Source organism: Eutrigla gurnardus, assembly GCF_963514095.1.
Source record: "Eutrigla gurnardus genome assembly, chromosome: 5".
In the NCBI taxonomy this organism is placed as follows: Eukaryota; Metazoa; Chordata; class Actinopteri; order Perciformes; family Triglidae; genus Eutrigla; species Eutrigla gurnardus.
The window spans coordinates 24,923,551-24,941,627 of record NC_139919.1 but is presented as its reverse complement, the minus strand read 5'-3'; the positions used below and the strand labels follow the sequence as shown (position 1 = coordinate 24,941,627).

Sequence of the window (18,077 nt, the reverse complement as noted above, 5' to 3'; positions counted from 1 at the left end):
ATTACACAGACACGGAGGAGAATGTGAGCGGCAAGCGCCCCGTTGTGAACGTTTGGGCTGAAAGTGTGTGGGACTTCAGTGTGAATGGAAACATGTCAGAGGAAGGCGGCGACGCCGATAGGACGTGAGGGTGAGGTTGCAGTCCATATGGAGAGTTGTGCAGCATCAAAACGATCGTCAATCTTATTAGCACGTTTCCCCCTCCCTCTCTCTCTCCTCCACCCGTGGTTTTCATACATTCCTACGGTTTTCATCAGGGCTGCTCAATATATCCGATGATGGGTGCTCACCCGGGCAGACGTGCCATTGATTTCCCATAAGGTGCAGATGACATGTGGTCACACGCGCTTCTATTTTACCAACAGCCGTGTCGTCCAATAAGTCATGATTGCAGCGCTGCTGCGACCCGGTTTGATTGTTGAGTGTTACTCACTGCAGATAACCTCTCATGCTACACGTGGAACATAAATATCCGTGGCATATTGCCTGTGCAAGTTGCATACTACCCACTTTTTTTTTTCCCCGAAGTGCAAAATTTCAGTATGTATAACAATGTGATTTATTTAATTAGCTGTCACCGGGAGACTTTTTAATCTCTTAATATCTGCGTGTGTGTGTTGCAGGCTTCCTCAGCACTGGTGACCAGGCTGCAAAAGGGAACTACGGGCTCCTGGACCAGATCCAGGCTTTAAGATGGATCAGCGAGAACATCGGCTTCTTCGGCGGAGACTCCAACCGCATCACTGTGTTCGGTTCTGGCATCGGGGCTTCCTGCGTCAGCCTGCTCACCCTCTCCCACCACTCCGAAGGTACAGTAGAGCAGAGGCGAAGGGGAGGGGGAGGAGGGGTGATACAGCTGTGGAAGCTCATGCCTGCTGGTGTGTAAGCTGCTTGGTATTAGAAACCGGCGATGCAGCTCGAGAGTTATTGAGTAATGTATTCTACTGTACGGCGCGGCATAACGAATGCTTTAAGAAGCAGGTGTTTGCATTTAAATGATTGTGATGTTCATTACCGTCGGGGAGATTGAAACCGCACGGCAGATTTCAAATCACATGTGCGGGTCTTGATGTACTCCGCTGCCTCACAAGTATCCCTTCTCCATGTCGGAATAAACATGTAGGTATAATGTGTCTTTGGAAGCAAGATAAAGCAGGGACACGGTGTACTGGGGGGAGCTTTTTACTCACATGCTAAATGACACACACACACACACACACACTGTCCTCTTGTAAACAATGGTGTTTATCTGCTGGCTACCTTAGTGCTACTTCATGATGATTTACTGCTCACGTTGGCCGTGTCTTTAATAGTGGATGCGGCAAGCGCGCCGAACCCTGGACACGTGATAAACATCCCTCGTGCTCCTCCTAAGGAGTCATTGAATAAGGATGGAGCCTGCCCTGCTTAGGGGTAAATTCCTGCAGGTTTGGCTTTATCTGAATGAGCTGGTGCTTTTTTGGGCTTCCAACCGCACGACGGCATCATCACAGTCAGTCTTGTATCAGGGCATCCGTTTAAAAAGCTGTTTGTTTGTGCATTTAATTGAATGTGTACTTTGGCATGACAGGCTATTAGGATGCTGAGGTGCTGGTGTGTAAAGCAATGTGTGTGTTCTCTACATTGTTGATGTGGTGCTTGTTTATATATATATATCTTTACATTATGCTCAAGGCTGCCTGCTTGTGAACATGTTAACAAGCCGCAAACATGCTGCGTTGGTCATGAACGGTTGGGAAAGTAACACGGGGGGGTTTTTACTGTACATTACATGCGAGTGAATTACATTAAAGAAATCACTCTTGCGTGAGATACAGCACCGGTCTAAGGCACCACTGTGGTCAGGAAAGCTATTAAGTGACATTCACTTCCAACCGCCACACACTAACACACACATTTATGTTTCTTGTCACTAGGCAGAGTCTCACTTTCCAGATTTTTTTGATTAGTAGGCCAACAGGAATTTTGAAAGAGGTCATTTGAGCTGCTCTTCTTTGGGAACCGATTAAAGTGCCGGGGATTTGCGATGTGTCTTGCGTTCTCCAATTTGCATTAAAGTGTTACTAATTGCCTTGATTTCCTCCGATGAATGATGACTGCTTTTGGATTGAATTTTTACCATAAATGCCTTTTTTTTTTTATTCATACTCCATAATGTTACGCTCCATGTGGCATGTTATTATACTGCCAGTGAAACCATCTCCTCTGCCTCACAGTAAATTGGATATTACCGGGTCTGTTTTTTCCCCTGAATGGAAATGTATGCCCCGCTGATGGGATATATGAAGAAAAAAAAAGCCACTAAAACTTGAGGGATCCTAGGAAATTGAAACAGGAAGCCTTCTATCATGCCAGGACTCTTGCTGCGAATGTTACCAATGGCAATCAGATTTCACACAGTCTCTTGGAGCGCAGATTGTTGTAATTATATAAAGTTTAGGACTGGAGTGGGCTGTAGGATGTGACAGGAAATTCAAGGGAGGAAAAGTCTTTTTGCACCTGCTTCCACAACCTCTGCTGTACTTCACTCCTCCTCCTCCTCCTCCTCCTCCTCCTCCTCCTGGATATTCTTGTTGCCAAGACAACGCCATAAACAAGGAAAAGGAAATCAAAGTGTCTGGATCTGCATGCCGGTGAACATTGATGTCAAAATCTATAATCAGATGAATTATACACTGTGGCATGAGCCCACCTGGTTTCAGGTGGCCCCTAGTAATGGATTTGTGTAATCATTTCCTCTCCATGTTAGCGGATCCAGGAGGAGCATTCTTACATTGAGTTTCCTGCTCTGCCCGTCTGAATGGAAATTAAGTCGGTGAAAAACAAGATTGTTCATCTCCTGATTCCGCTTTTTCATTTCGACTCGCTCGTGAATAAAAAAAATAAAAAATAAAATAAATAAAAAATGTCACTCTCCACACCGCCTGGAAATAGAGGCGGCGGCGTGTTTGAATTCAGCAGCGGCGCGCGGTCGGGCACGATAACGCAGCGTGGGATTCACACACAAACATTTCCCTTCACCTGCTGCTCAGACGCGGGATAACGAGGCCCAGGTAAAAGAGGGAAAAGTAAATCAGCGATGACACACTGTTCCCGGAGCTCCCCGGCGTGTCGGCGTATTTAATGACAGTATTCCTGCTCTTACTGTACACAGTCTGTCATTACTGCCTACAGTGCATAGACTTTCCATGGAGGAGAGACTCCCTTTTATGCCTGTTGGTGGCAGAGTGACAACTTACTTCAGATGCTCCGTGCTCCTCCTGAAGCCTATTTAATAAGCTGGATCCTCCTATATCATCCGAGCCCTCCGGCCTCTCTCTTTGATTGCCTGCTCCTCTGGTCTGGCCTTGGTGGCGTCTTCATGTGGGCGTGCCGAGGGCTCCGGTCACAGTGTACATCCATCACCCCCCCCCCTCCTCCTGCTGGCCTGAGTGGAGGCTGGCCTGGACGCGCTCTCGTGAGGGCTGGATTTTTTAGACCTCCAGTCCGTCCGCCCTGCCTCCTCCATCTAATCTCCTCCTCGCTGCACCCATCTGTCTCCCTGCATTCGCAGACAGCAAAAGCATGCAAGGGAGTCGGGACACACACGCACTTTCTCTCCATGTGTCTTCCTCCCCTCTCTCTCTCTCTCTCTCTGGATTTCTGCTCCCTAGTCTGCCGCATGTGTGGTGTGTTGCTATTAATAAGATGGCCGCCTTGTCTGCTGCGTGGCGAGCAATCTAGCCGCACATCTGAGACTTTGGAAGCAGAATGGTCATTAAAAGCACAGTCCCTCTCGGCAGGAGAGTGTTTTTGACCAGCTTATTAAATGTAGCTCAACAGTTGTGTTCATCACAGAGGGGGGGAATCTCAGTCCACATCTTTTTTCTTTCTGCGAGCTTCAAACAGAAAACAGCTGAAGAAGTTCAGAAGCAAGGACATTAGCCAGTTCCATGTATTATCTATCTGGCATCGCGCAGGCACTAATTGAACATGCAGATTTTTTTTTTCTTCTCCTTATCGGCACACGAAGAGAATACCAATGACTCCATCCTATATTTGTACATATAAATCTCTTAGTGCAGTCGATGCGTATCTGTTTCTGCCTCGGCGACAGACACAAAACATACTGTTTATCTATACGCTCATGTCAAGTGTGTGCGTTTCCCGGCCGTCCAGATACATATGTGCATGCCGGCATGTCGCCGAGCACACACACAAGGGAAGGGCTAGTTGTGGAGCCGCTGAAGGTCGTTTGGTTTTCTTTTTTTTTCTTCTTCTCTTCCTGTAAGCAATCAGGATAAAAGCTCCGCTTCTGAGGAAGTGCTCCCCTTTTAATGGAACGTCTTGGACATTAAAGACAGCTAGTGTGGAGGATCCCTCATGCCAATGTCAGCTTTCATTTTTATTAAGACTTCTGGGTTATTGAGGACCGTAAATGTTCATGTTAAATGCTTGGCTTTTATTACGGCGGTGCAATGAGCACCGAGGCTTTTTAATGCAAGACCACCACCTAGCAAACACTGAAACCCCTTGAACCAGGGGCATTAAGAGGGCAGCGTGACAGGTACTCTGTTTTCAGCTAAGGGTAACAAGTTTGTGATTCCATTTAGAGTGAAGGATCGCGTCGACGGTGATTAAGCGAGGGAAGGCGCCGTGCCATGTGTAGAAATCGAGGATGAGAGAGATTGGAAAAAATTAAATGGGGTGGCAGGACATTTTTCTCAAATAAAATCTGAAATATTAACTTTATTGATGGCCGTGAACTACTTGCTGTGTTTTTTTATTTCCGACGATTCACACAGTCGTGGATGTAGGTGTCTTTGATGTCGTAGGGTTATTACTGTACAGTTGCCTTCAACTGATTGGGCGAGAGACTAAAGCTTCTGTCAGAGTGACTTGAGTGTGATGTTGTGATTACTAGCGAGGGACAAGCTGCCGTGTCTTTTATGATCAAGTATGGCCGAGTGCTGGATGTGTAGACGGCGAATCTGAAGGCAAAATGGCCGGAGAAGAAAAGCTTTAAAAGCCTAAACTGAAATGACCCGCGGCACCCCGGGAATTTAGAACGGCACTCATTAGAGGATTAGTTGGTTAAATCATAAAACAGAGCTGTTAAAGGATTAGTCGATCTTTGATCTTTGATCGTGTCTTTGCAGTTAATTGACCAAATTTAATAAATCTTAAAAAAAAAGGTTATTCCTCACCAGTTCATCACTGAGTTCTGTTATTTAATTTAAAACCCAAATCATACAACTTTCCTCTGTAGGACAAACAAAACAGAGTAGAGGTAAATAAAAAAAGTGAAATGTGAATATTTCATGACATGGACATGGACTGGACCCCCAAATAAAATCATGTTTTCAAAATAAAAGCTTTTTTTTTTTCTCTCACGCTAATCATATGAATTGATTCAGTAATCCTAAAGGTGCTTCACTCTCACATTGACTGGCTTTACACATTTGTGTAAAAATGCCAGACAAACAGTATTCAGATGCAGCTAAGTCTGATGGAGCTGATTCAGGAGGCGACGACTGAAGGCGGGCTGCGGGGCTTAATTCTGTTCTCTCTCTCTCTGTCTCTCTCTCTCTCTCTCTCTGTCTCTGTCTCTCTCTCTCTCTCTTCCGTGCGTCATACCTCCATTCCTGGAGAAGGTAAAAGTGTATTTAATTTGACATTTTCATTTACTTCCGTCTATTTTTATTTTCCCTTTCCTCCATAGTTTCATAAATAGACATAGTGTTTTATACAAACATCATTTCAATGCATGTTGACAGCAGCTATGATGTTGAGCATGTACAGTAGTCGCAGTGCTGACGTGTGTAGAGATGACACGATTAGTCCTTTAATTGATTAGCCGGTTGACAGAAAATTAACTGGAATTGATCATCGATAAATCATTGAAGCAATTTGGAAATGTCAAAATATGATCCGCTTCCAGAGCAACAAATATGAATGTTATCTTATCTGGAGGGCTTCGATGATAAATCTAATATATTGTCTGTTGGTCGGACAAAACGGTTAATATGTCAACCTGGGCTTCGGGAAATTGTCTGGTTTTTTTTTTTAGATAAAATTATTAATTTTTACATCTCGCAAATGGATCAAAGATTAAAATAAATGTTTGTTGCAGCCCTAAATCATGTGTTGCACTTTTTATACACTACATCTGACATAGAGGAGTGCATTAATATTAACAATTTAAATAATTATATTTGCATCGCTTGATATCTGGAGGATTGTAAGTAACCGTAACAATAAGACAACACCCAGAAGACGTGGATGTCCGGGCCCCTTTTTTAAGTTAATTTATTTTTTCCTATAAATAAGTGAAAATGACTTCTGCACTCTTTCTGGCATGTATTTACCTCGTGAAGCTACGGAGGAAGTAAATAAGAGTGTCCCCGATGTTTATTGGACCTCCAATCAATCGGCCTCTGTCCATCTCGCTGATACAGTGCTGCCGCGTCGGAATCCAAAGCCCGCATTGCCATAAGCACCTAACCTCTGCTCTGACAATCACTTACCACGTACATGCAGGCTGCCGGTTGTCCTCGGAGGGAACGGCTACAACGCCGGCGTAGTGGGGCTGCTGGGAATTGTGAGGATGTGCTGAGCTTTGAGAACTTGTGTACTCATTCATTGCTGCGTCCTGAGATATCGACAGGTAATCTAAGGCTAATGTAAAATGCGGCTCCAAATTACCCTATCTTACAGGGTGGGGGAGGGGAGGGGGGAGCCAACAGGCCATATAGATGAAGAGTGCCTCAGTGTTACTCTACATCACTGCTTTAACTGTAATGTTACATCTGGCAGTGACCTTTTGAAAATAACACGTGTGGGTTTCCTCTTTGAAATGAGACCCATGGGAGGTTCAGCTTGTGGAATGGCTCACAGGGCTCCACACACCCCCCCCCTCCACCCCACCACATGCTCCATAATGCCCCTTTGCCGAGCCCTCACCGTACAGATCTGGAGGTCTGACTCCATTTCTGTAGGCTCAGGCATCCTGTAGCAGCCATCCATCTACCGTGGAGTTTAAGCATCAAATAAAAGGCACCTCGCAAGCGCCGGAATGTGAATTGGAGTCACAGGGAAAAGATAGCTGCATAACCACATCCCTGGGATGTTATTTATACACGATTCAGCTGCCATTGTTGTGCAAATGCATCGCGCTTGAGAAAAAAAAACAAAAAACAGGGACAATTGTCGAAGTTGAATAGACCCTATTTCTGAGATGTCAAAGGCATTCAACGACTCGACACTGTAAAGTTACCTGGGTGTTTGGGGCAACAGAATGCCTCCATCTCGAGGGTTGATTTGGCTGCTTGCTGAAGGGTGTCTGTGCATCTCAGGGTGTGAAAAGGGCCGACGCGAGATGAGAGAATGGGGACGCGCTCTTGTCAGGTGCCGTATTCTTCCACCTCGATTGACAAGAGCGATAATTAAACCAGGGGGATGCCGTCTCTGCGGAGCAGTGATTCTTGTATTTATTTACGCTGACTATTTTGTCTTTGTTGTGCGGCCGCCATCGGGGCGGAGGAATCAACCTGCTTTTAACAGCTGGCCTATGTGGCCTCTTTGAACGGCGGCGTCTTTCACTCTGTATAGATGAGAAAGATTGCCTTGTATTAAAGATGGGGGAATTACTCACCAACTAAAAGGTATTACCCTCATTTGGACCCGAAAGAAAGTGTAAACGGCCTAATTCAGGCGGCAAATAGGGTTTTTTTTTCTCATCACTACTCACCGTTGCGAAGAGAAAATGGAGCCAAAGTTGTATTGAGCAGAAGGGAGAAGGAGAAAAAAAAAGGAGGTCCTGCGCAGTAATGTGAGGTGGGAGGGGTGTTACGGGGGGGGGGGGGCTGACTCCACTGAGGTCAGATAGCCAGTTTGCGGTAACACTCCAGAAAATAATATCCAGTTGGGCTGTCCATCAGAGTGAGGCAGCTTTACCTATCCCTAGCCCGAAGAGAGCAGAGGAATGAAGAATTGACAAATGGCCTGAAAACGGTGACGGCAGTTCATTCAGGTAGTCCAGCCATCAGTCTGTCTCTGCTTGCAGCAGGTAGTTGAGCCTATAAAGCATGGAGTTATAGGTGTTAAAGAGCTGAGCGCCGGGTCAGAGAAAGAAGCAGAGGGGGGGGGGGGGATAATTGAGTACCTTCGTAAATCCGCGTCTCCATCAGCCGAGGTGATATCTCGCAGCGTTGCGTATATATCTGTAGATCCGTAACCGTATAGGAATGGGCCCCCTTCGCCCCGGCTTGAGCGACATGTGGCACGCACGGGCCGCCTCAGCAATATTGTCCAAGACAATACAGTGAGACCCATCTGGTGATGTATCGGCGAGATTGCTTTTGGAATCTAATCGCGGCTGATGAACGAGGCGGCTGCAGAATATGTCATCTGTTGATGACCCGCAATCCCCCAGTGAAGACGCTGGCAAGTCATTAGTTCAGGTAGATGCCGCCTATGAATCATTCTTGATAAATCATTGTCGGGGGTGCATTCATACGCCTCCTAATGGACAGTGACAATGGAATGTTCGGGGGGGGGGGGGGGGGGGGCAGTGGCTGCAGCTACTGGCTGGGTGGCGTTGTTTGATCCTGTTAGCTTTTAGATCAATTAAACCAATAGCTACATCATATTGCTCCCAGACTGTCTCGTCTGTTTCCTCCCTTGATTGGTCTAATGACTTGATGGAGGTTTCCGTCTGCCTGTCTGTCTGCCTGTCTGTCTGTCTGACTGTCGATACGTTCCCGACTCCGCCGCTTACTCTCGGAGGCGTTTTCTTCGGCGCCTTCTTCCCTGTTCCCCATAGCAGTTCCTTTCTTTTTTCTCTACTACCCGTCCTCCCCCGTGTCTCTCTTTCGTCTTCTCACTATGTCTCCCCCCCTCTCCCCCTCTCTCTCTCTCTCTGCCTCAGTCTTTCTCTCCCTGGCACCAGTGTAAAGCATCCATTATAGAGTGATGCATGGGTGTCTGTTTGAGTGGGAGAGAGGGACTTGGCACTCCTCCTGCCCCACCTGCAGAGGAAGCACTGACAGCTGAGCACTGGGGGTTCATCCCCCTCCCCCCCTCCTCCCTCCTCCTCCCTCCTCTCCACTGACCTCCCTCCTCCTCTCACACCTTCTCCATCTCCCTCTCTCTCTCACCCTCCCTATATTCCCCGTTGTTCCACACATATGGGCCCAATTTCTGCCACCACTCGCTATTTTCACATTACTTCACGTCTAGCCACCTTTTCTTTTGCACCATCTTCTTCGCTGCACATTTTTATTTTAGTTTTGTACGTGTGGATGTATTTTTTTCATTAGGGATTCTGCACCAGGCGTCGCGGCCGGCTAGATGTGTTGTTAAGATTGTTGTTTCCCTGTTTGTCTGCCAGACGAACCACTACGGTGTAATTAGCTGAACTTTGCCCTTCAGCGATGACCACGAGCACACTGTTTGTTTGTTGCTGCTGACAGCTCACCTCTGCGGCGAGCCGGATCAGTCGCTCAGTTTCTGTACATCTGTTTTATCCCTGCTGGGAGAGAGAAGCTCAATGCTTCAGCATAAATAACACAAGGTGGTGGAGCTGCACACACACACGTCTCATTCTTCATCAGTTTTTCCCAGAGTTTGCATAACATGTGATCTATATACGTCTTCTGCGGCGGGAAGGGAACGGTAGGTCGCCAGGTGTTTCAAAAATGTTTCGGGACGATGTTTTTTTTTTATTTTTAAAATAGAAAAAGTATGAGTTTGTGCTCACTTAATTCTGGCATAACCTCTTCATCTGCACAGAGAGGGGAAAAAACACTGCATGATTACAGGCATCCAGGAATATATCATTGTGTTTACACAGTCTGCCTGCTATAGCCTGTGTGCTTACAGACAGGAATGATTTGGAAGGAAAATTGTTTGTTTTTTTTGCAATGTGTGATAAGAAGTGTCGCATAGGAGAAACATCAATCCAATTACTTTGTTATAGACTAAGCTGGTGTGATATGCTCGGTGAGAGCCTATAACAATGTGATATAGAGAACGGAACTCATGTATGTCATCTGGATCCCGATCACGGGCATAATGTGCTCTAAGTGCACACTTTAACCGTCGTCTGTGTGTGTGTGTGTGTGTGTGTGTGTGTGTGTGTGTGTGTGTGTGTGTGTGTGTGTGTGTGTGTGTGTGTGTGTGTGTGCAGCCTGCCTTCCAAGACGCTCAATTCTGGGCAATGCAAATGCATTAGCCTTAGCTGTGGAATTTGCATAGTCTGAGCACAACGAAATCCCCAATGAGTGGAACTTCGGCAAACATGCTGACGAGCAGAAACCTCTACTATAAAGGGCCGACATTGTGTAACCTGACAAAAAGACTAAATCTTTAGCTTTCAGGCCCGCAAGGCTGTAATAGATTTTTAGCTTAGAGAGGTAACATACACTATAGATCCCTTTCAGTGCTAAAAGAGAACTACTCTCTAATGCCAAAGCAACTGTCAGAGAACAATATTGCAAAAGTGCTATTTCACTACTTGAAGACAATTTTCTTTCTCCCGGATAAGGAACTCTACATTGAGTTACTGTTATTTGGTGCATAACTGGACAAAGAGGCGACTCGCTGCTGCAGACCGAAGAATGAAAACACACAAATGCAGTTTGACAAATTGAAAATATTACATTTTACAGATTAAGCATCATCTCAAGTGTTAAAGTCTTCTTTTTTTTTTTTTATGCTTTCAGCAAACTAGCTTACACAACACATCATCCGACCGTGTGTGCCAGCGAATCTTTCACACCATTTCCAAACGAACTAACTCGAAAGGTTTGGGTGGGAAGCTGTCTGACATAGAGAGGCGTTGGATTATAAACAAGAAAAGTAATGAATGTGTGCAGCTCTGGGGTTCCTTTTACAGATCGGTGTGCTTTTCCTAGTCAGATAGAAATCTTCTCCCCACAAAACAATGCCAAGCGGCTACAGCATTAACTATATTAAAACGTAACTGCAGGATGAGAAAATGTCCAATGATTTTGTCTAATTGCACAATGCAACACTGAAATTTAGGGATTTCCATGTCCTGGTGGGGTTCATTATACAGTCAAATGTATACATGATACACACATGATTTCATAAGCGTATTCTAATTATGTATAATATCTAAATAATTCATTATGTCTCCGCCAGAGTTCTTGCAGTGTGGAGAGAGTTGTGAAACTGCATCACGACCTTCATGTCGGCAGATAAAACAGCAACACTTAAGTCATCGGGTCCGTCATTTCCAAAGCAGTTTCCTCGAAAGAATTATGTAATTTGGAGCTAATTATAGGGAAGATAGAGAACGATATTTTAGGCAGTTAGAGTTTCGTGAGTTGAGTTTATAAGCAGATGTTGATTTACAGGGTAATTCCCTTCTAAGAAATGCAACATTCCTTTAGTTTTTTTTTACCATTTTTGTTTCATTTCTCAACAAACAAAAACATACACAATCAAAATACATGTTGATGATGCTGTAATGGCCCCATATGATTGCATAGAAACAGATTGGCAGGCATACAATAAAGCAACAAGAAACGCAGTGTTTGCTACAAAATTGATTATGCCGCCTGAAGGCTTTTATTGTGAAGCAGCTGCAGGAAGTGCTGAGGAAGTGTCTGCTGACAAAAAGTGCAGCCACGACGTGAATCAGGAAGCGGTGAGGCTTCTATCTGTCAGATGAAAGGTACGAGCAGGAATGTAGGTGTGAAACAGAACTCCCATTGAGACTCTCACGATATCCATGAGCTAACAAATGCAGATTAAAGCAAACACTAAAAGCAGAGCTTTTCCTCCACAGATATTCTTGATGAGCGGTTTATAATTCAGCACAGTGACACAGTAGCTGTGTGAAGAATGAACAACAACAAAAAAGAAAACGAGGACTCCAAACATTGCCTATTTCCACACTTAAGGCTAATTGCTGAAATCATAGAAGTGTAGACTCGGATTCAGCAGCAGCTTTGATGGCTAAAGTGACTGCTTGAAAAAGGCGAAATGAAAATACCTGCAAAGGAAACATGTATCATTTGAAGGTGACCTGGGCAACCGTCAGACAATCACGTCTTTGACAGACTCGCCGTTTAACCGAGACGAATGCTCGCCGAACATGATGCTTTATCAAGTTGTGGTTTTTTTTCATGAAAAATCGGCATCGCTCTTGAAACATTTCTCCTTGTTTAAGTGAAGGCTGTTTGGAGAGCGCGCGTCCTCCGCAGTATTTCAGTTGTTGACATACCCATATGGCATGCCACTAATCTTGATCGATGCCCACCGCCGCGAACACCACTCGCACTGTGGAGGATAATGAAATGTAGCACTGCAACATTTCACAAAAATCATCACAGTGATCTGTTTATTATCCATTATGAAAGGCACCGTGGCTTCTGCTGCCTTCCACTCTGGGGGGAGAAAAAAAAACAACGTAAAGGAGACGCTCGCTCTCCGAGCACGGAGCCTTGCAGAGTGCTCATAAAAATGTCTTTGCTCGCCCAACGTGCTATTCTTAGGGTTCCCCTCAGAGCCACTATCTAATTGGAGCCTCGCTTGTCCTGTCGGTGAAGCTATCCTCAACACATACATTTTTTTTTCTTGCGGCGGGGCCTCGGCGTGACTGAGACTCCCTGTCTGGGTGTTCTCAGGCATGTCCCGGGACTCCTGCTCATCGGTGAGGGCTTCATTAGTTGGGGATGGGAGGTGGCAGCGGAGAGAGGGAACAGCTGTTTAGCTAACCACTTGCATTGTTAGCCAGCCTTCTCCGTATGCCTAACTGCCTAAATCCGTCCCCTAGCTGCTAATAGAATGCTCATTAGGAGAGGGGAGGGAGATTTGATGGGAAACAGCGCCACTCGGCTACAGCCCCGACCAGCTTCCACTGCTCCTCCTCTCCCTCTGGCCTCTATTAAAGCGCTGTGTGGAACAAACCTTCCCTCTGTGGGTACGCTACCTATCAAGCACACCTTGACCTCTCACCTGGAGCTCCTGGGATTCACATGGGGGAGGGGGGGGAGCCACCAGCATCTTTGGTATCAGAACACTCAGAGATAACAAAAGATACAAGATTACAAAATCCCAGAGGAAGGCAGGAAAGAGACAGACAGACAGACAGACGATGCTTCCTGCTGCAAAACCCTGAAGACAGCAGGGGCTAGTTTGGTGTGTAGGTTTTCTTCTCTCCTCCCCCACCGAGCGGCACATTGTTAAATTATTCAAACACTGTATATATTGTGCTGCTGTAATTTGTCAGTAACCCAAAAGCACCAGTCTATTTCTCCGTGTCAAAACCGATGAAGCTGGCGAGGAGGAGGGAGAGCTGCGACATCAGAGATGGCACTGTGAATATCTGATGGTGTTCATGGGAACAGCTACAGATCAGAGCCAACAAAAACTCTGCCTCCCCCCCCCCATGCCGCCACCAGAACGCATCCCTGGCTGAAAGAGGGTGGCCCGTGTTTGATTAAAATTCAAAGAGGGAAACATGTTGCCATCGAGGTGCCTCGTTGAATAAACACGGGCCAGTTGCTAACATTCCACATGCAGAAACGCAGGCAAACAAAGTGCACGGCGACATGGGGGGGGGGGAGACGATGCGAGGTAGAACTAATACCCTCCCAGCTATTTACACTCAATGACAGCAACTGTAGATTCTGCTGTCATGTGGAAGTGTGCTCGGGGGAATAGAGCACACGGAATATTCCTACCTGTGAATAATAATAGCATATTAGCCAGATATAAGACGAGCGCGATAATGAGACGAAGCCCCCTTTTGACTGTTTGTTGATGAGAAGCACTCTGAATGAGACGAGGTGGGCTGAGCTGTGTGTTAAATGTTTTAATGTTGCAAATCAATCGGCAGTAATGCTTTCTGTCAAATTGGATTTTTTTTTTTTTTTTTATCAATGTGATGAAGTTTCTTGGCTTGTCAAATATTAAATTCGCTACGGTTGTCAAAAACAGACATACTGTTTATGTACTACATCATATTAAATATCAATACGACAGAATAAACTGACATTAACTGTTATATTGGATTGTATCCATATGGTCCACACACTATTTTAAATGTATTTTCACATTTGAATATACCAATTAAATACATTAAAATAGATGTTTAAATGAAATGCCACAAATATGGAAATAAAAAAGACAGAACCAACCAACTCAAGGGCCCCTTACTAGTTTTCCTGGAGCTTAAAAGCCGTTTGTGCACACTGGTTCCATTTTCAAGTCAATGCAAAATGCACTTTTGCACAGAAATGGAAAAAGGGACAACGAGATTCTTTGTTGATTGAAGTGCAATATTTCATCAGGTAAAAAGTATGTGGGGAATTTCAGATGGAATATTGCAATGAATAGACGTGCCAACTGAGCAGCATTCAAATGTCAAACCTATTAAAGTGTGTGTGTGTGTGTGTGTGTGTGTGTGTGTGTGTGTGTGTGTGTGTGTGTGTGTGTGTGTGTGTGTGTGTGTGTGTGTGTGTGTGTGTGTGTGTGTCAACAGTTATGTGTCGAAATTGTATATAAATAATTTAATGCTAAATTGTTTTTAAAGTGGACCCCGAGAAGGTTACTTCAAATGTTCTCCATAGAATCCTCGTCCATGGGTGAATGAAGACCCTGTAATTTGGTTGAAAGCTCCAGAAAAAAAAAGCAACTTAGTGGACCTTAATTATGTGTGTAATAATCGTTTTCAGCACTCTGAAAAAAGCAGCTTATGGAGTTTATTCAGATGTGTTCCCTCCTGACTACTGCTGGTCTTATGAGAGAGGGAGACAGAGAACGAATGACTGAAGTAAATAAAGTCCTATATATAGGCCAATACGGTAAAGGCAGCATGATGCAGCTACAGTTCCAGTTGACTGTACAGTATATCATTCAGTTGGTTTTATATCATGTTTTTTATTACATTGGGGGAGATATAAAATAATGGAGACATAGTGTTCACGCTGTAATCATATAGCTGCGTACCATTTCATTACAACGGGAATAAAATGTGAAAACATCTCCCTTCTACATCCTCGTTAAATGAAAATAAACAACCTACAATACTCTTTTTTTTTTTCTCTCTCTCTCACGGTGGACATTTTGCCTTGTCATAGTTGGAAAATCCCAGATGTTTCTAATAACATTAAGGACGGCTCAGTTCTATTTAAGTGTCCCATTAAGTCGTAAAACAACGAGCCGTCATGACAAAACAGACCCTGAAAGCGAAGCTGCTAAGTGCAATTTAGTCCCCATTAATTTTATTATTTACACCTGTGTTTTCCCTCCTGTTTCATGTCAAAGTGTCCTCCTATGAAAAAATCCCATGCGATACATTTTCAGACTCATGTCAGGCCCACATTTCCTATATTACCAGAAGTACTACATTGTTTAAATCCACATTAATATAAATGAATGCAATTAATCATGAAATAAAGAGTATTACTTTACCTTTAAAACTCAAAGTGAGTGGAAGCTGTTTGATATGTCGATTATTATTCCCCACATGTTCTCCTCCGTGTGCTACAGTCCAGACCTGCGTGTCATTCCCGTGTGCGGTGATGGAAGCTGACAGTGACACATTCTATAGTAATGGCAATAGGCTTACTGATGCCACTCTGAATGTGTTCTGGGGAAGAATGTCTGTGGGTGAGATATGTGTCAAGTGTTGTGACGTTAGTTGCTGTTGAATATGTGTTAGCTTGACATTGAGAAAGTGGAGCGTGCCAGCATGCAGCCAAACTGATAGACGAGCACACTCCGTCACACACACACACAAACACACACAAACACAAACACACAACTCATGTTTGCAGACTCCCATCGATACTGCACAAACATGTTGCACAAACACTGCTATACACATTCTGAACTGGCCCAGCTCTGCACACGTGCACACACACACACACACACACACACACACACACACACACACACACACACACACACACACACACACACACACACACACACACACACACACACACAGAGTCCATGTGTACATGTAAGTCCACATACCCTGCCACCCCAGGGGAGTTCATGTGGCTACAGCTGTGTGCCTACTGGCGCTGGCAGCAAGAGACACAACAGTGAAAAGAGAATAAAGAGGGAGATATGGAAACCGACAGATTGGAGTGAGAGGCATGTTGCCATGGAAAAAGAGGACAAAAAACATTAGAAAGGAACGCGTGTGCTCTCTCACACGATGTGATACATGTTTCTTGTGATCCCCTCCTCCCCTCCATGCTCCATGCCTACAGCCTGGTTTGAATGTAAAAGTCTGATAATCTGAAGTGTGACCGCTGAGGCGGAAAGGCAACTATTGAATGCCTTTCTGAGCTCGGCGAGGAAGTCGCAGCGCTCCACGAGCGGCGTGGAGAGTTCGGCAGAATGCAGACGGGTGTGAATGCACAAAGACTCAAAGCAAACATCGGCAGTGTGCTCTGTAGAGACACACAAATAATTAATTAAATGGGGTTACCGGGGGGCCGGGGACACACTGGCCCTCACCATGGTGGCGCTCACAGCTCTCTGCCCTTGCGCCGGGGACCTCGGCCTGTCACTCTGCGTTTCCTTCCCATGCGCCATCACTCCGATGTAAGCAGCCAACATAATTTTGGATATTGAGGTGGTGAAGAAACTGTCCACCACTACCCATTTGGCCTTTTCAGAGCTTGACAGCGAGGCCCGTAGGTAAAAATACACTGCATTCTGGCCTGCCAGAAATTGAAAATGGCTGGAGTGGTGCTGTGAGAATGTATATAGTCCTTGTTATTAGGCCGGCTGGTCTGAAATGAGGTTGACACAGCGCCAGACATTGAGATGTTTTCTGTCACTCTGGGTTTTTTGGGGGGGTTTTTTTTTTTTTGGTGTAATCTGGAATTCAATATGATACATTAGTGTCCCAAATGAGTCTGTGCAATAGATATTAATTACTAGTCCATTACAGTTTGTGACACCATCAATCTGTTATCAGCTGGCTTCTCCAATGACTGAAATTAACTGTCACTTCTCAATATTAGCCCAAGTCATCTCCGTGCTTTATTGCCTTCATTACAATGTTCATTTCTTAAATGGTATCCTCGTGAGATCGGACGGCGCCCCCAAAGACGTTGGCTGATACCGAAGATGGATGCTGCGGCACATTTAGCTGCACACAGTTGGTAAATATCAAAGTAAATGTCATGGAATGGGACGCCCTTACGAGGAACACGAACGTGTTGTGAACTTGAGGAAATAATGGGAGTGCAGTCATATCGTGATTTCCTGAGGTCCATGTATATTTGATAGGGTCTGCCAGATGTGGCCTTGGATATGTGGATCCGTATCAGCAAGCAATCTCTCTCTCTGAGCTCGCAGAAATTAGATTTCATCTCAGGCCCCAGATCTAATACACAGGCTTATATTTACTCACAGTTGCAGAGCATCATAAGCCAATATGACCCTATAGAAGGGTGACAGCGCTGCACAAAATACAGTTAAATGAAAATGCTTTGAGCAAACCGTTCCGAAAGCCAACGAAGCTTTCAGCGCCGCGGACGAGGTCAGAATGTGGTTGTTTCTTCACTGCATCAACTTAAACTGTGATAAAGAATAAAACTGCCAAAAGCCCTTTTGGTAAATAAATAGAATACAATTTTTGTTTTTCATCATTATCTTGGATTACATAGAAATCAAATTGTTGTTGAATAAATATGACAAATCTACTTCTGGAGGGGGGGGGGGGGGGGGGGGAAATGCATCAGTTCCAGTGATGAATCTGTGGTTTCTAACACGTATAGACACGTCCTCGGTGTTAAGAATTTTAAGTCAACGGAATTACACTCTGAAATCATTTCAGAGCCTTTGTACTGAGCTCGAGAACAGCCCAGATTGCAGATGAAATGCTTGCATGAGTCACCCAATGCATTGAAATGCCTGTGTGTCTCCCTCACAATGAATGCAAAGTCACAGTTAGCGGTGCCATTTTCTTATGCAGAGAGACTTTGCCTACTTTGAATACTCTCCAGGGACAAAAGCACCCACTGAGGAATTTTGAGTCTTCTCGCTTTTTTTCCCTAACTTTCCCCTCCTCTCTTATCCTTCCATGACCTCCCCCTCTT

At 44.9% G+C, this 18,077-nt stretch overlaps 1 protein-coding gene across 2 annotated transcripts in view; it reads left to right on the top strand.

The window, feature by feature from the left end:
- The window catches only part of nlgn3a (neuroligin 3a), an 87,109-nt gene that overhangs the window by 47,753 nt on the left and 21,279 nt on the right, over window positions 1–18,077 (top strand). For both annotated transcript variants that reach the window (XM_084009478.1, XM_084009479.1), the window contains one exon: window positions 624–809. In XM_084009478.1, coding sequence (XP_083865604.1) covers window positions 624–809 — 186 coding nt within the window. The remainder of the gene's footprint in view (window positions 1–623; window positions 810–18,077) is intronic.